Here is a 24,707-nt window from a genome sequence, read left to right on the forward strand (position 1 = left end):
TTAAGTAATACAATGCATCTCTGCAAAAAAAAAAGATCACTTTTTCCTTTGAGCAGAGCTATTCTTTTATTTCCCCTCTCTCCTCCTCCACTTGCCTTCAGGTAAATGCCTAGAGATTATTTCACAAACACTATCTTTTCTTCAAAGAACTTTAGTTAAGAATTAAAATATTTAATTAACTAAAAGAAAAATCAGGTATTCTACTTTCAATTCTCAGTTCTCTCAAATTCTCTGTGGCTATAGCATTTTTCCCAAATTAGTGCACTGCAAATTCAGAGAGGTGAAAAGGATATTTCTTTTTATAAAAAAATTCAGACAAAAACTGAAAAAAGATTTGTAGTGAACATCATAAACAATTAATAAATACCTTTATTAGAGGAAATGGTAGCTCAAACAGATAAAACATTATGTGCTAACGACATAAATGAGTAAAAGACTCAGAAAAGACATTTTAAAGAGAAATATAGATAATTTTCTAATTATCCGACCTTGCTAATAATCTGAACAAATAATTTAAAAATATGTTTGTTTCTAGTCTATAAAATTATAAATAAAATTAAATGTTTCCCCATTAAAAAAAAAAAGAAAGAAAAAACCCCCAAGACATCCTTGTTCAAACAAAATATTATTAAAAAGCCCTAGCAAATTGGGTTTCATCCATCATATTTGAAAGGGTGGACCATGAAGACTGTCCTATTTTCCCTGTTTACTACGCTTCAGGGACTTTTGAGGAACTTTGAAGGAGGTTCTAGTTCTTCATGAAGCATAACTAGAAAACCACTCTTTTTAATATAACGCAGTCTGATAAGAGATCATACACACAATAGGTATACTCTCACAACATCAATGAGATTCTAAATCGCATCAACCATTTTTAACAGCAATTTGGAAATATGCCATAAAAATCACCAAGATATTCACGTCCTTTGACTGCCTTCACTTCTGAGCCCCCCTACTGGCTACATTGCATAAAGATACTAATTGCCGCATCATTTAACATAGTAAAACATTAGGGAAAAAAAATGCATGTGTTCAGCTGTTCAGTACATACTGACTGAGCAAATGGCCTCGCAAAAGCTAATGTTGCTACTGAAGGACGAGGAGAAGAAGGAATGGCTAGAGGTGCAGTTTAGAAAGTCTGTGAAGAGGTTCATTATGTAGTGCCTAATCTGTCCTTTACTGAAGGAGGTTTCTATCTTCCTGGAGGACATTAATTCCCCAAATTATCCTCGTCCAGATATCACATTACCAAAGAACACAATGAAAACTAGAAAATATGGCAAGTTGTGGCATTATCATTAATCGTTCCACTAGGACTCTTCAGACAGGAAGAGTCACAACTTTAACATTGGCAAAGTCTCCCTGAAGAAAATAAAGGTCAAAAAGTCTAAAACATTACTCTGGGACTCCCTGTCTTAGCGATGGATCTAGGGAATCTATAGCTAGATCTATATCACCCCTGACAAAGAAAAGAACAAGGATGGCTTCTGGCCACAAAAGGGGTGGGTCAGGAGCTAGACAGGAGGTCTCTACAGGGTAAATGTCAAGCTTAAAGTGAATAAAAGCATTCTGTAAATAAGATTATCCAGTTTCACATTCTTCTTGTGTTTTTCTTCCCTGTGTAATCCCATATCTTCAACAAAGTCTAATTTAAATGCTTCCAGCCTAGTCTCAGCTGTGCTGTGGGCAAAGGAAGGATATCGTGTCCATATTTTAGCCAGCCAGAGAAGATATCCCAGCCCACCACCCATGCCTCAAGCTGGCATGATGATGGCAAAGGTGATGAGCGAGGAATGAGGAAAGGGGTTTATCAAAGTCCAAGGGCAGGCCATCAGCTTCTGCTGCCTGCCCCGCACAGGGAGGCATTCCCAATCACCATTATTCATGGGGTGGTGTGGATTTGATGACAGAAGGTCACTTCTTCATAGCCTCAAGAATGTTTAAAAAAATCAGTTAAAAAATAAGCATCTCAAAATACAAATGAGACCAGGAAAAGAATGTCTGACGGCAAAAACGCAAACAAATGAATAAAGACAGACTTCAGGCTCTTGCAATTCTCTCTGCTTGTCTATTTGCAGAAAGGGACAATTTGTCAGTTGTTTGTGGGAATGATGGTTTTAGGTGGGGAGACAGGAACACATGAAAGCAAAATTTCTTTTTAACTTTAAGTCAAAACCAAACAGACAGACTAATGTAATCACTTAATCAAAAGGAAAGAAATAACAAAGAAGTATAATCAACATCATTAGTTTTGTTTTGTTTTTTAAAGAACAGCATTTTGAAAGACTATCTAATTCAACCTTGCAGTAACCACTTTCTGCGTACAGAGCACGCATCTAATTTCATAATTGGATGTGTGCTACATTTGTGAAATTTTAATCAGTCTAAACATAAAGTGGACTGGATCGCAAGTCTCTTCTATCCTGCCACAATGTAAAGCACTTTAGTACAGTCCTGCATAGCTCTCCTTTTATTTCCTCTGACTTGTTTTATACTCATTTTTTTCTAGGGGTACTGCCTACATCTCCGTATATCAGTCAAACTATGTTCTGAAAGAAGGTAGAGTACACACAAACAAAAATTATTTTTCTCTCCATACTTTTTTCTTTCTGAAATTACTTTTCCTTTCTGAAAATGATTCCCCTTACCTTCGGTTGTTTGCAAAGATAGCGACAAAGTTCTCCAATATACTGAAACACAGTCACATTATACTTTCTGCAGTCATTCCAAAATTGACTTGCTGAGAATTTCTTCTTCAACACACAAGTAGCTCCTATGAGAAAAGGCAAAGAACAGGCACTGGGGAAAAATATTCAAGGGCAGAATTGACATAAAACACAAATGATGTTGCCCTGTCTAGAACACTTTCACTCCATTTCAAGGCTTTTCTAATCCATCAGTGGACATTTATTTCAAGCTCATTTGAAACCATTATCTTACAATTCAATAAACTTTAAAAAAAATTTATGTTGTAATTCTATATTTTGACTGCAAATATATTTTTTTCCTTTTTGAAATACAGGGGATGAAAGAAGAGGTCAAAATAAGTAGGGGAGTTGCAAGTATTAGAGCATGACTATAGATAAGGGTCAGCCTTCTTCACAGAGACCAAGAATATTCACTTACTTTTGTTCTTGAATATGTACATTTTATTTATTTTCAAAACCTTAAAGCTGCCTCAATATTTCTTGATGCTGAGAGTTGGTAAGGCAGAATTGGTAAGATAGCACCAGCCAAGTTCATCGATGACTACAGACCCCAAATGTAACAACCTAATTTTCACAACAGTGTAAGTCATATGAATATGTTCCAAGGAAAATGCTAATGTCTTGACCCTTGCCTTTGTTTATTTTGGACACTGATCATATTCTAAATATGCTATTCCATAAAATCACTTTTTTATATTTCAGACAGATACTGATAGTAGTGAATGGTCTCTGTTATATATTATTTAGGGGCCAGATAAATAATCTCAGCATGTTTATGAATGGAATCCACTCAGTCACAAGCTACCAACAAACTTAACTGGGTGCCTGGGGTACCTTGTTTGCAAAGATAACCTCAACAATTCCTTCTATGCACTTACCTTTACAATGTGAATCCACCACTTCTCCCTTTCAAGGGGTAGGGTCTGTTTCCTCACCCCTCAAATCTTGAATCTATACTGATTTGTGACTTGCTTTGATCAACAAAATGCAGGTGATCAATGTGATTTCTGAGGTCAAGCCTTAAGAGCTATGTAGTTTCTACAATCACACTCTTGGAAGGCTCCTATCACCATTTAAGGAGGCAGGAGTAGACCATCAAAGGATGAGTGACCACATGAAGAAGGAAGCCCAGTCAACAGCCGGCTCCAACCACATGACCTAATGTCCAAGGCACTGCTCTTTTCACTTCAGGAATAGACTGAGTATGTCACGAAATTGTGTCCTTTTAATAAAAATTATGTTCTAATTATATAATAAGCCCACAATCACTCTGAATTCTACTGATAAAGCTTCAAACTTTAATGAACACAAGTTATGGTTAGTAAGCATTCTGAAAACTCATCAAACAAAAAGTGAAAACTTACCCAACTCAATACATCCACCAATTCCCAGAAGAGCTCCTGAACTATGATACAGAGGAAGAGTTATATAAATGATGTCATTAGCAGTACAACCGAAAGCCCACAAGCCAGCAGAACCCTTTAAAGCCTGCAGCTGACTGATTACAGCTGCTTTTGGTAGACCTGGAAGAAAAGAAAAGAGATGTATGTAATAGAAAGCAAGTTTATGTATTACATGTGCTTTGTAGGGACCATGCAAATGTGAGCTACTGCTCTAATTAATTTCTAGAATCTTGGATGTACCCAAAAGGATCAAAACTAATATTATATAGAGTTTGAGATACCATTAGCTTCCAAGAGCCATATCTACTATAAGAATGACAAAAATGCCCCAAATCTGGAAATGTACACCCAAAATGAGGTTAAATCACAACATAAATCTAAATTTTCCTTAAAGTAGCAATTTTCTAGTGAAAAATTCCAAGTAAGATTCTATCTCAAGAACCAGTAATTTTGTCATGTTTCCTACATCCTGGTATAAGATCATTATAGAATATGATTCCATACTACATGATGCTGAAATAGTTCTATACATTCATGATTCAAACATAAATCATTTGTTTTTTTTCTTTCTAGTCTTCTTCTGTGTCTCAAGGGTTTCTTATAAAAATTTGTAGTTATAATTAACGTATAAAACATTTTGCACACTGTTTTTAATTTTCCATGTTGTTATGGTCTCTTGCAGTATAATGTCAGCATAATAAATTCATCCAGTTAATACATGTTATATTATGAAGTTGCCTTATCTGTGATTGAATATCAGCAATTTCATGTTTCAACATACATCTCCTTGTATACACAACACATAACTTGTTTTCATAATGATAAGTATCCTCTCTTGAATTCATTTGTTAGATTAAATGGTATTTTAGTCCTATTCTGTTTGTCAGTTCAAAGAGTTCTAGTATTTCTGGAACGTCCTCATGCAGAGGGCCCCATCCCAAATCTACCTCACCAGTAAAGTTACTTTGCTTCACAACACGCAATGGTGACAAGGAGTATCATCCATTGTTCCAGAGAGGCAAGCAGAGACCAACATCAGAGAAGCCACGGGAATAAGCAAATGGCAGGATCAAAAGCAAAGACCAGCGGCCATAAAGTGTGGCCTTTCTCTCTATCCCACATACTGATACACTCCCACTAACGTCAGGTGGGTTACTAACGTCAGTGGCTCTACAAACTTATTGCTGCACCTGATTGGACTTTATTTCTCAATTCTAGAAATTGAGACCTAAATTTCACAATGTGTTTCCCAAATTGAAGTACTTCCTTGTCATTTTCAGCTTGCCTGAGAGTCCTACAGCAAAATACACTCCCACAGTGATATCAGCTGCAAGGCTGTGTGAGTCATTTCTTCTTTTCTCTCCCCTCTGATACACAACTAATGGGACATGTATAACTACCTCCCCTCCAAAAGTGCCTCTGCGCAACATACAAGGACATCCCAGAGATCCACCCATCTGTGGACGTGAATGTGGGCGAACTGGACCCCAGAGGAGGTGGCAGAGTGAGGGAAGTGGTGCTGGAGTCATGACCTTTCTGGCAGAAGAGGTCAAGGGTGACGGCAGTGAGTGGGTGAGTGAGTGGTGAATCTGCCTGGCCCCATAGGCTGCAGCTGGAAGGACCAAGTTGTTCTCTCTGAGAGACCGCAGTGACTGAGGGGAGGGAAAGGGAAGTGAAATAGGCAGACAAAGAGAGGTGAAGGAAAGTGACTCCTACTATCTACCCCAGGACTCAAGAGGACCACCCATAGACCTCTAGGACCCCCCTTCTGCCCTTGCACTTGATGATTCCCCTCCCAGGGCAGAGGCACGCCCAAAGCCCCAAGGGCTAAGTACACACCTACCCCCTCCCACCTCAACCACCACTCTGCCTTTTTTTGTGTTCCCAGCTCCAGTAGAGAAACCAAGAATTGGTGCTATAGCGCCACCTTCTGGAAAACAAAAGGAAGGCTCCTAACTACCAATGTGTTCAACTGTTAGTATCAAAGTAAACAAAACCTTGCCTAGGGGCACCTGGCTGGCTTAGTTGGTGGAGCATGTGACTCAGTCTACAGGTTGTGACCGAGAGCCCCAGGTTGGGTGTAGAGATTACTTAAAAATAAAATCTTAAAAAACAAACAAACAAAAAAAAACCATGATTTCTGGTTGGTTCAGTTGGTTAAGCATCTGCCTTGGGCTCTAGTCATGATCCCAGGGTCTGAGATCTAGTCCCGCATCGGGCTCCTTCCTTGGTGGGGAGCCTGCTTCTCCCTCTGCCTGCTGTTCCCCCTGCTTGTGCTCTCTCTCTCTCTCTGACAAATAAATAAATAAAATCTTAAAAACAAAAACAAAAAACATTGCCTAAATAAGAAAGGTATTTGCTGCCTCAAATACGGTGGCAGAGGCACTTTTCATCAAACATCACGAACAATCATGGTAATAGAGTATAACAGAAAGTGACAATTTTCCATGAACCAAACCCAAAGGTATGGGATACTGCAATCTAACTGATATAGAATTTAAAATAGTTATTATGAAGATATTCAATGAGCTACAAGAAAACTCAGCAAGACAGTATGATGATCTCAGAGATACTATTCATGAACAGGAGTACTTTAACCAAAGAAACTGAAATTGTGAAAAAGAACCAAGCAAATTCTGGAACTGAAGAACTCAAGAAATGAGATGAAAAATGCTTTAGGAATGCAGTGGAAATAGACCTAGATCATACGGAAGAGAGAATGAGTAAGATGGAAGATAGAAGTATAGAAATGATTCAGGTGTAAGAGGAGAAAAAACTAAGATTTTTAAAAAGTGAAGAAAACCTATGAGAACCATCTGATTCCATTAGAAAAGCCAACACAAGAATAATGGGTAGCCCAGAAGGAGATGAGGGGAGAAGGGGGCAGAGGGAATATTTAAAGAAATAATAGCTGAGAACTTCCCATACCTCGGGAAGGAATTGGGTATACAAGTCCATGAAGCTAACAGAACACCTTACTATTTCAATGCACAAAGATCTTTTCCAAGACACATTATATTAAAACTGACAAAAGTCAATGATAATGAAAGAATTTTAAAGTCAGCCAAGGAGAAAAAGACAGTAGCCAGCAATGGTACCCCCATTATGCTATCAGCAAATTTCTAGCAGAAACTCTATAGGCCAGGAGAGAATGGAATGACATATTCAAAATATTGGAAGATAAAAACTGCCAGCCATGAATAATCCACCTGGCAAAGTTATCCTTCAGATATGAAGCAGAAATAAAGGCTTTCCCAAGCAAACCAAAGTTGAGGGAGTTCACCACCACGAGATCTGACTTACATAAAATGTTGACAAGAGCTCTGCTGAAACAAAAAGGCAAAAGTACACAGAATTCTGATTAAGTTGATAAACAGAATTAGAATACTGTAACTCTTTTTAGAATAGTATAATAAACTCTTAACTATAACATAAAGGATAAAGGAAAATTGCATTAAAAATAACTATATCTACTACAACTTGGTAATGAAATCACAGCATATAAAGAGATAATTCGTGACATCAAAAATATAAGAGTTTGAGTAAAAAGATGGAACCTTTATAGGTGAATGAAGATAAATTGCTTTCAGCAGAAAAAAGAATTATTTTATCTATGAGATGTTTTATGTAAACGCTTGGTAACCACAAAGCAAAAATCTAGAGCAGAGACGTTATACGTAACAGAGGGCAAGACTGAGCAAATCAGCATGGAAAACCACCAACTTACAAAGGTAGACATAAACATAAACGGAAGGAAAAAGAAACAATAGAGACACAAAATAACCAGAAGGCAAAAGATAAATGACACTAGTAAATCCGTGTATATCAATAATCACCCTAAATGTAAATGGTTTGTACTCACCAGTCAAAAAGCACAGAGTGGCTGCATGGATTTAAAAAAAAAAAAAAAAAGACCCAACTATATGCTGCTTACAGGAGAATCATTTCAGCTCTGAAGACACACATAGGTTCATAATGAAAGGATAGAAGTTGATATTCCAAGCAAATGGAAATGAGAAGAAGGCAGGCAGAGCTATATTTATTTCACAAAACAGACTTCAGGCCAAATGGGTAATAAGAGAAAGGTCATTATAAAATGGTAAGGGGTCAATACATCAAGAAAATACAATGATCGTAAATATATAATGCTCTTAACACCTGAGCACCAAAATGTATTAAGCAATTAATAACAGATCTTAAGGAAGAAATACATGACAGTACAAGAATTATAGGGTACCTCACACTTGATCTTAGCCAAAAAGTTGACAAGCGATTGTAGGAAACCTCAGTACCCCACCATCAACAATGGGTAGAGCATTCAGTCAGAAAATCAACAAGGAAACACTGGAATTGAACAACATTTAGAAAAAATGGACCTAATAGACATGTACAGGACATTTCATCCCACAGCAGCAGAATACGCATTCTTCTCAAATGCACATGGAAAAATCTCCAGGGTAGATCATGCCATAAGTCACAAAACAGATCTTAGCAAATTTAGGAAGACTGAAATCATACCAACTCTCTTCTCTGAACACAACAGTATGAAACTGGAAATCAGCAACAAGAGGAAAGTGAGATCTACAAATTGTGGAAGCTAAATAACACACTTCTAAACAGCAATTTGGTCAAAGAAGAAATCAAAAGGGAAATAAAAAATTATCTCAAAACAAAAGAAACTGAAAACACAACATACCAAATATTGTGGAATAGAGCAATAGCAGTTCTGAGAAGAAAGTTTATAGCTACAAATGCCTACATTAAGAAATTAGAAAGATCTCAAACAAAAAACCTAACTTTACACCTCAAGGAAATAGAAAAGAAGAAAAAAATAAGCTCAAAGTTAGCAGAAGGAAGGAAATAATAAGGACCAGAGCAGAAATAAATGAAATACAGACCAGAAAAACAATAGAAAGGATCAACAAAACTAAAAGTTGGTTCTCTAAAAAGATAAACAAAATTGGCAGACGTTTAGCTAAACTAACTGAAGAGAGAAGACTCAAATAAAATCAGAAATGAAAGAGAAGACATTATAACTGACACTATAAAAATAAAAAGGATCATGAGAGACTAAGGGGAAGAATTATGTGGCAACAAATTACACAACCTAGAAGAAATGGACACGTTGCTAGAAGCACACAATGTACCAAGACTCAGGAAGAAATAGAAAATCTGAACAGACCAGTAATGAGTAAAAAGATGGAATGAAAAAAACCAAAAACCAAAACAAAACAAAAAAGCACCAACTCCCAAAACTGAAATCTCCAGGACCGGATCCTTCACTGGAGAATTCTTCAAACAATTGAAGAATTAACACCAGTCTTCCTCAAGCTCTTCCAAAAAATTGACGAGGAAGAAACACTTCCAAACGCATTCTACAATGTCAGCACTACTTTGATACTAAAACCAGATAAAAATACAAGAAGAAAATATAAACCAATATATCCTTAATGAAAATAGATGCAAGAATTCTCAATGACATATTAGCAAATCAAATTCTAGAACATATTAAAAGCATGATACACCATGACCAAGTGGGATTTATCCCTCGGATGCAAGGATGGTTCAACATATGCAAATCAATAAATGTAATACATCACATCAATAAAAGGAAAGATAAAACTCACATGATCATTTCAATAGACATAGAAAAGAAGCATCTGACTATACAACATCGTCTTATGATAAAAACCTTTAACAGACTGTGTACTGAAGGAATATACCTCAACATAATAAAGATCATATATGACAGACCCACAGTTAACATTATATTCAACAGAGAGAAATTGAAAACATTTCTTCTAAGATTAGGAACAAGGCCAGGATGTTCACTCTCACCACTCCTATTCGATACATTACTGGAAGTCCTGGCTAGAGCACTTGGGCAAGACAAAGAAATGAAAGTTATTCAAATAGGAAAGAAAGAAGTAAAATTGTCATTATTTGCTGATGATACGATTCGATATATATAGAAAATCCCAAATAATTAATCAAAAGACTATGGGAATTAACAATAGCATCAAAAACAATAAAACACTTAGGAATAAATTTATTCAAGGAAATTAAAGAATATACAATGAAAACTACAAAACTTTGCTAAAAGAAACTGAAGAAGACACAAACAGAAAGACATCCCATGTTCATGTATTGGAAGAATTAGTATTATTAGAGTGACCATAGCACCCAAAGCTATCTACAGATTCAATGCAATCACCATCAAAATACCAAAGGCATTCTTCACAGAAATACAAGAAACAATCCAAAAAATTTGTGTGGAACCACAAAAGACCCCAAAGAGCCAAAGTAATCCTGAGGAAAAAAGAACAAAGCCAGAGGTATCAGGCTTCTGAATTTCAAACTATACTACAAAGCCATAGTAATAAAATCAGTACGATACTGGCACAATAAAAATAGACACATCTACTAATAGAACAGAATGGAGAGCCCAGAATTAAACCCTGGCATATATGGTCAACTAATATTTGACGAGGGGGCCAAGAATACTCACTGCAGAAAAGATAATCTCTTCAACAAATGGTGCTGGGAATGTTAGAGAAACATACACAGAACAATGAAACTGGACCTCTATCTCACACCACAAAAAAATTAACTTGACAGAGATCAAAGACTTAAACATAAGACCTAATCCAATTAAACTCCTAAAAGAAAATGTATGGAAGAAGGTCATTGATATCGGTCTTGGCAATGATTTTTGAACATGATATGAAAAGCATAAATGATAAAAGAAAATTTAACAAATGGGATTACATCAATCTCAAAAGCTTCTGCACAGCAAAAGAAACGGCCAAATAAAAAGACAACCTACAGAATGGGAGAAAATTTCTGCAAACCATATAACAGATAAGAGGTTAACATTCAAAACCTATAAATAAGTAAGTAACTCAATAACAGAAAAAAAATCCAATTAAAAATGGGGCAGAAGAATTAAATAGACATTTCTCCAAACTGTACATCAAAATGGCCAACAGACCCATGAAAAGATGTTCAACATCACTAACCACCAGGGAAATGCAAATTGAAACCACAGTGAGATAACACCTCACACCTATTAGAATGGCTACCATCAAGAAGACCAGAGACAAAAGGTGCTGGCAAGGATGCAGTAAAAAGAGAATTTTTATACATTGCTGGGGGGAATGTAAATTGGTTTAACCCCTGTGGAAAACAATATGGAGGTTCTTCAAAAAATTAAAAATAGATTTACCCTATGATCCAATTTTACATCTGGATATATACCTAAAGGAAATGAAAATGAGATTTCAACAAGACATCTGCACTTCCATGTTTATCACAGCATTATTCACAATAGCCAAGATATGGAAACAATCCAAATGCCCATCAATGGATAAAAAAGATGTGGTACATATACACAGTGGAATATTATTCAGCCATTCAAAAGGAAGCTATCTTCTCATTTGTTTTTGTTTTTTAGATATCCTTCCATTTGTGACAACATGGATGGACTGTGAATGATGCTTGAAATGATGCTTGAGGGGCACCTGGGTGGCTCAGTCATTAAGCATCTGCCTTCAGCTCAGGTCATGATCCCAGGGTCCTGGGATTGAGTCCCGCATCGGGTTCCCTCTTGGCGGGAAGCCTGCTTCTCCCTCTCCCATTCCCCCACTTGTGTTCCCTCTCTCGCTGTGTCTCTCTCTGTCAAATAAATAAATAAAAATCTTAAAAAAAAAAAAAAAAAGAAAAAGAAATGATGCTTGATTTTCCAACTGAGATTTGACTCACACTGGTCTTTTTATCTCCCAACATATATCTCACTCAGACAACGAGCTCCATACAAACTAAACTCCAGTTTTGCTCTGGTTTCATCCTCTATTCAGCAGTTTTTAGTAACCAACTTATACATCATTCAGTCAACCGGGGCTCCCTCTTACTAATAGTAGGACATCATTCCTTCTCTGATTCAACATATTCACTGATAAAAGCCAAAATTTTTATGGGGTTTTTGGTCACAGCAGCACCCAGAGCTATGAACCACAGGCTTTAGTGCTTCCTAGACACTTTAATCCAGGTGAACCTCAAATCCACCTTGTTGCTGAACCTGCTGTGACATTTTCTGATAAGCTTTGTGCTGCATTTCTATTAAACTGGAAGACAACTGATCTCATATGCAAAGTTGGCATCATCTTGCCTTTATCCTAGCTAAAATTTATTGATTTTTTTCAGAAGAAGTCCCTCTGGCTCTTCCTGACAGCTTGGCATCTCACAACATGGAAGTTTCTCATCATCCACATACACAGGGAATCTGTCCAAATTTTCTCATCAAAGCCACATATAAAGATTTTGGGTGAGACTAGCTCCATCCTTGGTCTTGATAATTCAATGTCTTTCTCGTCTTCATCCAGAGGATCAAGCATTTATGTGTTTTCTGCTTCCAAGAAGTCCCCACCCATGGTTCTTCAGTCACTATATTCCCTACTTCCCACACTGTTCCTGATCCCATGGAAACCCAGCTTTAAAATAATTTTTCAAATGGGGTGTGACCAAAGAAAAGGATGCTTTATCTAGTTGTTTTCCATCTGTATGCTTATTTCACTCCTTCAAAGCACTTTAGTAAACTAATTAGCCATGTTTCCCTTCCTAATTTGGTTAGCTTTAAGTGATAATGAACTCATTAATTTATTATAAATCATCCAAAGTACTCAGATTTTGGGGGGGGGGGTGCAGAGGGAGAGGGAGAGAGAGAATCTTAAGCAGGCTTCACGCCAGCATGGAGCCCGACCCAGGGCTTGAGCTCATGACCCTGAGATTGTGATCTGCCGAGCCGAAATCAAGAGTTGGTTGCTTGACCAACTGAGCCACTCAGGCGCCCCATCCCTTAGATTTTTTTGATAAAAGAGACAACAGATATGAGATTGTCCAAGAAATGAAAGGGATCAAAGGTTGATGGAGGTTAAAGTTTGAAAGAAGGAATGAAGAAAAAGGAGAATAAAGTTTGTTAAAAGTACATTTTAGCATCCCCCTTTAAAGAGTTAGAAAGCACATTAACATTTTAAAGCTCTTGTGGAGCCCAGCAGTATGGAAACTTTGGTATTTTTGTTAATGGTGTTTCTCAAACTTCCGTGGTCATAAAGCCTCTTTTCTACACACACACACACACACACACACACATGTATTTAGGTAGACTCCACACCCAATGCCGGGCTTTAACTCACAACACTGAGATCAAGATGTGATATCAAGAGTCGGATGCTCCACCGACTAAGCAACCCAGGCATCCCACCCCTTTTTAATTTTTATTTCATCTCTTTAAAGATGAGAAGGGACATGTCATAGAAACACTCTTTGAGAAATGCTCCAAAGTCTTCTGCTCTTCTAACCTTCTATGAATCCCTGGCATTGGAACTCCTCACAGGTCCAGGAGGAGGTCCAGGCATAAAGGTGGGAGGGAGGCTGTGCCCAGTGAGTTGGGGATTAGAAGGGCAAAGGAGGGAGAGATGATGTAAGAGAAATCCAATCCAGAGGCAGGAATAAATAATTTGGGGAATTCTGAGATAGTTTTGGAAAAATGAAAAATTCCATAAGGTTAAGAAAAAGGAGAGACGAAGGAAAGAGAGATATTGAGATGATGACAGTACCTGGCTTCCAGGCAAATCTCAGCGGGCAGTGACCTGATTTTCCTCCTCCCTCTCCTTCTAGGAATAGTGGAACCCATGGCTGCTCTGTCCAGGCTTAAACAGCATTCCTAGAGATTCTTGAGGCTACTTAGCCAAGCCCAGTGAGTAATAACAGAATTAGAAGTTGGCAGATAGACACATACACAGACCCTCAAGGCAACAAGAATGGATTTATAGATGAAATCAACAAGATTCTAGAAAAGCAGATGGATGGCTGTGGTAACTGACACAGTGGACCCAAGAAGCTGACACCTGAGACGAGCCTTGAAGAAGATGATTTTGCCCCCACAGAATCCCCGAAAGGCTTAGAAATTTGATGAGCAGGTGCCCTATAGAATGGAAGATAAATATGGAACTATAAACAAGGAGCTTTATGGAAGTTCTATTTAAGAAACAATGAGGTCAAGGTCATAGAAAAGGGAATCTATATAACGCTCACCCCTTGTTCATCAAGATATCACATAACCTCCTAGGTCAAAGAGACAGGAATGTCATCAAAACTGATCTCACCCTTTTTTTTACTCAGAGACACTGCATTTTTTCAGATGTGGGAATATAACATTTTGGTGACCTTGGGCAAACAGGGCTTGGCAGTAGTAAGAATAGCTAGGAAATGTTCAATATCAGCCCAAGGGCTTCATTACAGCCAGCCAAAAGGGCTCACGAGCAGACTCTCTATCCATCGCTCACTTTTTCAAAGCCTCGCTTTCTACATCACGTCCTAACATGCACCAACACCTTCTTCATTATCAACATCAGAAGGCTTTGCTGTATGACAATCAAGTGACTTTTCTAACATTAAACGGCATACTAATAGAAATGATCATATTTATTACCATTACAATCAATTCAGCTCAAGGTTTTCAGTTGCAAAACACCCAGTTCGTATTAGAGAGAGACGCTTTTCATAAAAAATGTCAATTAAATCTTTAATGAGGCTGCATGCATCATGGTTTGCTACACTGATAGTGTTATCTTCATAAATCATGACGTCTCCTGTATGACCAATTCTGTACATGGCTCTTCTCTCATCTCCAGAAGGGGACCCCAGGTTGCTTAGGATTTAAGCTAAAAGAAGATGACATTTGTATCACGTTCCTTTTTTTTTTTTTTTTTGGATGGCCTGTACTTTTTTTCCTTTTTTTCCTTTTTTTTTAATTATCATGCTCACTTTCCCTGTGTAAGATCATTCACAAACTAATTTTGGAAGAATGTCAATAAATGCTTTTGGTATTTGTTCTAAAATTCAGAAAATAAAACAAATTATAGCCAGATGGCTTCCGCCACACTGGTAGAAGTTATGAGATTTATTCTCTGGAGATGATGAGCCTCCAGAAACACGAGGAAGAAGAAATGTTGAGCAAACAAGGGGAATGAGAGAAAGTTTGCTTATTCCTCTAGCTCCCTTCTACATTTTACTCGTTTTACCCTTCGAGGTGCTTATCTGAGGAATCTGAAACATCTACCAGTCAAAACTGAAAGATGCTGACAGTCATGAATCCCTCAACAAAATGTCCTGCATGATGAGATCAATCAGTCCACAAATTCCACTCAGGCACACACAGCTTCGAGCTAGGATCTGTTTTGGGGGTTTCTGTGTATGTTTTGGTATCTGCACTTTAAATATGAACTGACAGCCAAAGGTCACCAGCTATTTAAGGAAATCCTCTAGGATAAAGGATAGAGACCAAAATAAACCAAAAGATAAGAGGGTGCTGGCAAAAAGAGAGACGAGGTGGAGAGGAGAAATTTTCAAAAAATTATCACTACTACTCTGAGAGATACAAGATAATAAATAATCAATAATACAAAAATAGCTTGCTATAAAAAAAAAAGGCATCTTCAGAGAACAGAGGTTTAGAAAATAAATCTCTCAAAAAGTGGATGAAAAATAAGAGAAGGAAAATGGGATAGAAAAGATTGGAAAATTAATAACTCAGTCCAGCAGGGCCAATCTTTAAAAAGTTTGAGTTTTGGGATGCCTGGGTGGCTCACTTGGTTAAGCAGCTGCCTTCAGCTCAGGTCATGATCCCAGTGTCCCGGGATCAAGTCCCGCATCGGGCTCCCCGCTCAGCAGGGAGCCTGCTTCTCCCTTTTCCTCTGCCTGCCACTCCTCCTGCTTGTGCTCTCTCTCTCTCTCTGACAAATTAAATAAATAAATAAATAAATAAAATAAAAAGTTTGAGTTTCAAAGACAAAAGAATGAACAAACAAACAAATACAATAGGAGGGAATGGGTAGAAAGAAGAGCAATAAAGAAGGAAAAAGAAGGGGATGTAGAACTTTTTTTCTTTAATTTCCAAGTACCTAGAATTGCAAGATACGAGTTTCCAGACTGAAAAGGCCTACAAATTTACCAGCAAAATGGATATAAAAAGTCCCAGTACAAGTCATCACCAGGTTAGAGACTACTGAAGACTCCCAGCAGATAATAAAAATCCCCAAAAAGAAAGAGAAAAACAACACCAGCTTGCACGTCAAGGCTAAGAAATCAGAAAGAAAACGACGTCTCATCATGGGTACTGGAAGTCAGAAGACGGTGCAACGTCCTCAAACCCCGGGATAAAAATTGTGTCTAACCTAGAATGCTACACAAACAAGGATAAGAGTATTTCCGGACGTGAGGACTTAGAGAATTTACCTCCTAAATACCCTTTTTTTTTTTTTAAGATTTATTTATTTTAAAGAAACAGAGAGAGAAAGAGCGAGAGAGCGAGAGAGAGAGAAGGCGAGTGCACACAAGCATGGGGAGGGGCAGAGGGAGAGAGAGAGAATCTCCAGCAGACTCCCCCCCAAGCACGGAACCTGCCATGGGGTTTTATCTCATGACCTTGAGATCATGACCTGAGCCAAAATCGAGAGTCTGATGCTCAACTGACTGAGCCACCCAAGAGCTCCCCTCCTAAGTACTTTTTAGCAGACAGCTAGCAATTACTGAAAGCAGTGCAGCGATAAAATGAAAACTAAACTGAGGAAACTAATTTAGGATCTAGGAATTATGGGATCAGAAAAAGGAGAAAGAACTGAAGGGAATTCCCAGGACAATGGTGAAAAATAAACCCAGGACGGCCAGAGAGCGAGGGGTTGACAGTGAAATCATGGGGAGGCTCCGGGAAAAAGGCGGCCAAGAACAAGGCTTGACAATATACAGACTATCTTATCAATATCAAAGGTGAGCTATCTTTTTGACAAAGGGGCGAGTACGAACCAGCAATAGGCGTATAGAAAACTAAGCAAGCAAGCAAACAAATAAAAACAGTGGTTAATTCCAGGTTGAGGGGAATTTTACATGGAAGGCAATAATAGTGTTTACTAAACTGCGATAACTGATACCAATCCAGTCAAATTTCAAGACGACACAATATTAGTGTGACGGGGAAAGAAAGTGTCTGCACCAGAGAGAAAGAAATGAAGGGAGAGAGAGAGTGGTTGGTGAGAGAAGACAAATCCTCATTTCCACCATGGAAAATCAGTAGATAATTTTCAGTAAGCATCTACTAAGTATCCAGTAAGATACCCATTCCATGCAGAGAAATGGAGGTGATTCCAAAAAGAAAGATCTAAAAATACTGAATGTAGTTGGTTTGGAGAAGGAGAAATGGGGAAGGGGGTTAACAGGGTACTTTTCTCTAAAATTTCTAAAACTATTAGAATTTTTCATCTCTGTGCTATATAACTTTAACATAAATATCAAATAAAATAAAAATCAGTAGTGCTTTTGCTTCCGGCCTGTTATATAAATGCATAGAACAATCTGGTTTCAATCTTGGAAAACAAAAGCTAGTAGCTCTGGGGGCACCTGGGTGGCTCAGTCGTTAAGCGTCTGCCTTCGGCTCAGGTCATGATCCCAGGGTCCTGGGATCGAGCCCCGCATCGGGCTCCCTGCTTGGCGGGAAGCCTGCTTCTCCCTCTCCCACTCCCCCTGCTTGTGTTCCCTCTCTCACTGTGTCTCTCTCTGTCAAATAAATAAATAAAATCTTAAAAAAAAAAAAAAGCTAGTAGCTCTGGCTTGTTTTTTTTTTATTTTTTTATTTTTTGAGAGAGAGAGAGAGTATGTGCAAGCGAGCAGGAGGGGCAGAAGGAGAGGGAGAGAAAATCTTAAGCAGGTTCCATGTTCAGTGCAGAGCCTGATGAGGGGCTCAACGTCATGACCCTGAGATCATGGCCTGAGCCAAAATCAAGAGCTGGACACTCCACTAACAGCCATCCAGGCCCCCCACTGCCTGTTCTCTTTGGGCCGAGGATGGGGAGTGGTGAAGAATGTTTGGAAGACCAGTCACTTTCTGTTTTTCACAAGAAAACAGCCATACGGATAAATTGGTTAAATACCTTCTGTTGAAGTTTTCAAAGCATATCATTTCTGAAATTTCATTGTCTCTTTCAAAGTCCAAAGTCAGACTGAATGTATGCTGACAACTTGAGACAATTAGCACTTTCCAGTTCATTTAACAAAGCTGTTCTAGACAACGTCAAAAGTATAGTCTACTCTCCAATCTAAAAGAGATCATTGTTAGACTCTAAATAGTAAATAAAAAAGAGACAGACACACACACACAGAAAGAGAAGAGAAAACGAGAAAAGTAAGAAAACTTTACTGATGCAATAGTAGTTTGCTTACAATACCACCTGTGCATAGGAAATTAGTTAACAGAATATTTTTCATTTCTCTAATTCAAACCCCCAGTCATCTTCACACTAATGACAAAAGCTTATTTAGCCTACCATAAATACCATTCACCTTTTCCTAAGAGTCAGTTAGGTTTAACATTTCTTTTGAATTCTTAGGCAGTTTAATTATTCTTTTTATTTTGGGGTGTTACGATTTTTTTTACCTACAAAAAGGGAGGGGGGATGTTTAGTTACTTGATTCTATTTTGCATCTTCTCCCAACCCCCCCACTGCTTTCAAGACTTCCTGTTTGTCACACATTCCAATCTCCCTAAGGAAAAGCCCGAGAGCCTACTACCTGTGCTTAAACTATAGCTATAGCTGGGTTGTATTTAGGATTTAAGAGGGTACACAAGAACACAGAAGACTGTCTTAAAGTAGACCAATGGATTTTTTGATCCAGGAAGATAATTAGAAGCTACTTAAACGAATCTCTTCATTTTATATATCAGGAATCTTAAGGAACAGAGAAGCCAGCAGCTATCTTGCCAAAGAAGTAGGCCAAATTTCACACTCTGAGCAACTGGGCCGTATCAAGGTCTGCACTCAGTCCAAGGTCTTCAATGACACTTGAAGAAAATCTTTCTAAATGAGACAATGGCCAAGTGAACATGGGAACTTGCCAAGTTGCGGTGAGAGCAAAGTCATCCAAGTTTGAGAGTTCTAAGATCTAAGAACCTTGGGACTTCTTGGATGCGTGCTTGCTCAGATGTTTGGTGAGACCCATGGTGACTGCTGTTGCTTGGAAATATGCTGCATTCTTTTCAATTCTCGACAAGAAATGGATCCTACCTGTTGTTCCAGAGGTAAAAATATAAAGATGAGGAGACTTGAGGCTTGAAGCCACATGGAGGCTGCGAGGCACGGGCTTGTCAGACGCTGTGCCCAGTTTTTCTTTGAGTGAGGTTACGCCTTGTGGAACAGAATCGTTCATCCCCCAAACAGTGATACCTTCTGGGAGGCTCGGAAGGATTTCTTCTACAGTTCCAAGCAGATCTAAAAACCAGAGATTTAGGAAGAGATAAATAAAACAGGAATCTCAAACCATTAACTTGTGTTTTCTTTTCTCTGTTGGAACAGGGATAAAATGTCACTACGATGCTGACTTCCTCTTCATTGGGATGATTAATATCATAGCCATTTTACCATTCCGATTCAACGTGACCAACTGGAAGGGAAATCTGGTTACCACCTGATTTAATAAATGCAAATAGGCTGATTCAAATTGAATTCTGGAGACACCATGATTCAGATTATGGGTTTTTTCCCCCCAATGTTTTAATGAAATTCTATTTTTATATTCTACTTTAAATCTGTGCTCAGGATACCACAGTAAACATTTTCATTGAAATATACCTCGGTAGCTCATTATTCCACAAAGCCATCCATGTGTCACTGTTTAATTCTACTATAATGCAGTATGTTCGGGAAACTCTACTGACCCCTCCAGAGTCATGAGATCATTATGGTTTAGGGACTGTTTCAGAGCCAAAAGTTAAGTGAGGAAATTTAGAGATGCCCTTTTCTCTGGATCAGGATAACCAAAGGTGAAAGTCTTTGAAAGCAAAAGGAGGAAATGAATGCCTTCCTCAACAGGCAGGAAGGTCCCAGTGCCCAGCAAGGTGCAACAATGGCAGGTGGGAGCAGGCTGAAGAGAGCACAACCTCCATCAGCAGCAGTGGGACCCAAGGCCCACCTAGAACCAATGCCAAGCAACAAGGAAAGCAAGAAGTAGAAAAGCCTGAAACACTGGTGTCTTCAGGCCTGAAGAACTTGAGAGTCTCACAAGACCAAGGGTCTGGGCTGCAATTCAGGTTTCAGAAAGGAAAAAAGGATACAACTCCCAGGAAGCCTCTACTGTACAGAAAACAAAAGAACACCTAGAGAGGAGAGGCTATGTTGCATTAATTTGGGAGACTACACCCAACCTTCTTAATTTGGTCATTAATGTAGAAGAAAATGTCATTTGCTCAGGAGGAGCTGGGGTAGAAAAGAAGAGAGGCAGAAGGTGGGCGTGAGTCCCTGAGGAGGAAATATTTATTAAGGTATCCAGCACTCTGTAGGACATAAAGGAAGCAGAGCATCAACATTCCCAGAGAGTCTTTTGTATAAGCCAGTGAGGCCTCATATTTTTTTCTAGAGTAAAGACATAGTTATTTATAGTCTTTAAATACCTTTAAAATTTAACACTTCCCTACTTTAATATGGATCTCTAACACGGAAGTTTGACACTTATATTCCACAAAGGTGCTCCAATTTTAGTTTGGTATTCCTATAAAACATCATACTTGTTTAAGATATAAGGGATTTCTGAGTGCTATGTTATTTATCTTAAACTCTACCTTAATGTCCTTAGAGATATTAAGCAGTAATATCCCACTGGCCTTTGGAGTTAATGCGAGGCATGTCAAAGAGTACCAGCAACTGCCAGAAGCTAGGAAGAGGCAAAGGAAGACTTTTTCCTAAATCCTTTAGAGGGAGCATGGCCCAGCAGACACTTTTATTTTGGACTTCTAGCCCCCAGAACGGCGAGGGAATAAATTTCTTTTGTTTTAAGCAACCCAGTTTGTGAGAGTTTATTATAGCAGCCCTAGAAAAAGAATACACCAAGCACAAGTTGGTGGACAGAACTGTTATTCTAACCTGTCGCTAATTATCCCTAAAATCTATACATTACCTCATAAAAGAAATCAATTATAAAAAATAATATTATTAAATGTAAAATATACCCTGGTAAAAAGCTCAAGTACATGTAAATATGAACCTTTCCATCCAAACAATTATATTTTTTTCTAAATTTTTTAACACAACTTCAAAAATAATTACAAGATATATTCTGCTTTGAAGCTGAACTCGGTGTTCTGCATTAAACATTTTTTTTGGAAATGGAAATCAGTATCTGGTAACCTCAAAAAGCCATCTGTCAGCCACTATTTAGTTCTACTATAATATAATACATTTGAGAAAAACTCATGATTTAGTTCCTCAAAATCTATAATCCAGATTGATCACAAAGAAACAGCAAGAGAAACATGTCAAATTAGACCAAGTAGTTCACAAATGAAACCTGTAATACAACTAAGGAAACCCACAGAATGATAAGGAGTTCATAAGTAGGGGGTAGGGAGGCCGACTGGGACTTGAACTTTTTTGAATTAATTTTTATATCTGTCACAAATCCACGTAAAATAAACTGTAAGAGTCCAGAGTTTCACTGAGCATACACAGCATGCTGCTAGCTACAGATTGCTTCGGTAAGAAGTGAAAAATCACAGGGAATGCTGGGGGAAGAATAAGCCACAAATATATGAAAAAAAACAGGACAAACAAATGATCGAGACTTTCTATTTTCTTTTAATTTCGTGTTGTTGTTGTTTTTGAGAGAGAGAGAGAGAGTGGGGGGGGGTGGGGAATGGTGCAGGAGGAGGGGCAGAGGGAGAGGGAGAGAGAATCTTAAGCAGGCTCCATGCGCAGCTCAAGAGCCCGAGGCAGGACCCAACCTCACAACTCCGAGATCAGGACCTGAGCTGAAATCAAAAGTCAGATGCTTAACCCACTGAGCCACCCAGGTGCCCCAATCTTGTTTTAATGACTCTTTCTGGCAATTTGAATGTATAAGTACAAGTCTCTGAGTTGACTCATTTCATTATCTTAATTTCAAATCTCTCGTCTGGAATTGTAAATTAACAGCATAAACTTATAAAATGTTTGTAATGATATGTAAGTCTAAGTAGGCAAAATAAGTGCAAAGAAAGTTACCATATGATTAATTGTGGCTCCATATCTTTTTTGGAATTGTAGAGTCTAAAGAAACACTCAACGTTTACAAAGAGTGGGATGAGTTTTAGAAGAAAAAGGAAGTGAGCAGGTTCCTGAGAATTAGAGGAAATAAAATTTAGTTCCCTTCAAAGGTTAAAATTAAATTGACTTAGCTGAGACATTCAGAATTCTACAGAATTTTATTAAATTATTTCTTCAACAGTCGTAGGTAATGTGGTTGAGGGTAATGAAAATTGAAATAAAAATCTGAAAAGTCTTGTAGAGGATAAAAAATGACAATTTATTTATCACTGTCAGTGTTCCTTAACAAAATGAAAAGGTTCAGTGTCATTTTGAAAGTAAACTCTGAATAGTAAGTCCTGACACAAAATAGCACATTTTTATATACCTCGAGGACACCTGGCTATGTTTCATGAAGATTTACTCTTCAGTGAAGGGTACTACCATCGAAACTGTTGAACTATAAGACCTCAAATGAATGATGTGTGTCCTAATCCATACCTCCGCTCACTGCCCCTGGCGCACACACACTGCGGGTGCTGGAGAGAGATCTGGGTATGGAATTGAGCTCTGCCCCTGGGATCCCCTGGAGATGCAGGTCTTGACAGAAAACTGCTATAAGAAAATGCGACACCTGAATATTTTATGACCTTGAACAAAGTCTACCTCACAGGACAAGGCTTTCACAGCAATAGGGTCCTTTTAAGAAACCCGTACTATTTCTCAAATACGCAAGGCACTTCATTAAGTAGTGCTGCAAGCATTAAAATGGGTAAATTAGAGGGCTGCCTGGGTGGCTCAGTCAGTTAAGCATCTGACTTCAGCTCAGGTCATCATCTCGGGGTCCTGGGATGGAGCCCTGGAATCAAGCCTCAAGTTGGGAGTTGGGCTCCCTGCTGTGCAGGGAGTCTGCTTCTCCCGCCCCCATTCCCTCTGCCCCTCCCCCGCTTTCTCTCTCTCAAATAGATAAATGAAATCTTTAGAAAAACAGGTAAATTATGATCTCTGCTCATGATCCTTCAGCTCTTTTTGTTTGTTTAATTTGTTTCTACATCATCTTGTCTCTTATTCACATTACTGACACTATAAATGCAAGGAGTAAAATTTAACATATCCCTCTACTATGCCATTAGTATGAATTATGTTATTCATCCTGCATTAAAAACCCTTAAAGTTATCTTATTTTACATAAAACAAGCTAATGCTTCAAAGGAATAGCTTGTAGTTCTTAATACACCGGCAAACACTGAAACTTTTAGGCATGAAGACAACTTATATGGAATTCCAGGACAAATGGTTACCTTGAGCTTTCCACATTCCAAAGCAATATTCACACAGAATCCAAAGTGAAATTATAGGTCTCACTTCATGCTTATAAATACCCTCCTACTACTTAGAGCCACTCAACAGGTTTTCCATAGAAAGCATGGGCAGGCTCTAACAAAATTGATGCTTAAGTAAGCAATATCCTAAGGCAATTCATATCAGGCCAGAAACTCATCTCACCATGAATAATGTGCCAGCTAGTCTAACAAATATTAGTTTATTAATAATCATAATAATCCTAGGAAGTGCACAGAAGCACAAGTGTTTTCGATTGTGATAACATATTCTTCCCTGAAATGATTTTATTAGCTGCCCTGAATATATGCAAACAAGTTTGTAAGTAGGCTTATGTGTTTTCACTCTCAGCTGTCCCCACGTTTTGAGACACAGAGAGCATATTTATTATGGGTAAAATTGTTCAAGAAAGTAAAAAGTAGAACACTTCATTTGATTTTATTTCCAGCACATCTCCCATTGCCAATGAATAATTATTACCCAAATGGGACCACAACGCCATGATGTATTTGGCTTGCTATTTTTCAATGACAAAGTAGTAAAAACTAGTAAATGCACGGAAGAGCTCTCTAGACACAGACTAATCAGTAAGTAAACCACAAATTGGCAAAAAGGCAATTCCAAGGTAGTATATCTACAAGATTCATACGCCATCAGAGTTATTTTCCACATTCCTTTCTGGTTATAAGTGGAAGAATCCTCCTTTTCTCGGCCAGAGAAGAGCTAACCATCTGGCTCTTAACTTCTCTGACACCATTCCAGCTCTAGCTCCTGAGGGTTGGGAAGTAGATACGGCCACAATGCTACGGGGGAGGACAGAACAGCTGCTTAAAACCAGTTCGCTTGGGTCCCGGGCCATGTGCCTGGATCTGCCTCCTGATGGCCATCTGCCCATAGCAAAGGCAGACACTTCTACTTTGCACATATGTCTCTGCCTCTATGCAATTAAAAATAATTATGGCAACCATTTATTGAATATATACTATGGTCCAGGCACCCTGTCGTGTTCTTTACATTTAATTTGCACAAGACCCACTGATACTCATCGATCATCTGCTATGTGTTAGCAGTCAGTTAACGTCAGAGTTAGAGTTTAAGCCCATGTTTGCCTGACTCCAAGATGTGTATTTCTCCCACTTAGCCCTGCCACATCT

The 24,707-nt window shown here is 38.4% G+C and overlaps 1 protein-coding gene across 1 annotated transcript in view; it reads right to left on the minus strand.

Annotated features, from left to right (window-relative positions):
* Positions 1-24,707, minus strand: part of SLC27A6 (solute carrier family 27 member 6) — a 69,162-nt gene that overhangs the window by 38,608 nt on the left and 5,847 nt on the right. The window contains exons 2-4 of the mRNA XM_032425318.1: positions 19,225-19,428; positions 4,073-4,231; positions 2,649-2,773 (exon numbers count right to left, since the gene is read on the minus strand). Coding sequence (XP_032281209.1) covers positions 2,649-2,773; positions 4,073-4,231; positions 19,225-19,428 — 488 coding nt within the window. The remainder of the gene's footprint in view (positions 1-2,648; positions 2,774-4,072; positions 4,232-19,224; positions 19,429-24,707) is intronic.

This window comes from Phoca vitulina, unplaced genomic scaffold, assembly GCF_004348235.1.
Source record: "Phoca vitulina isolate PV1807 unplaced genomic scaffold, GSC_HSeal_1.0 scaffold32, whole genome shotgun sequence".
NCBI lineage: Eukaryota > Metazoa > Chordata > Mammalia > Carnivora > Phocidae > Phoca > Phoca vitulina.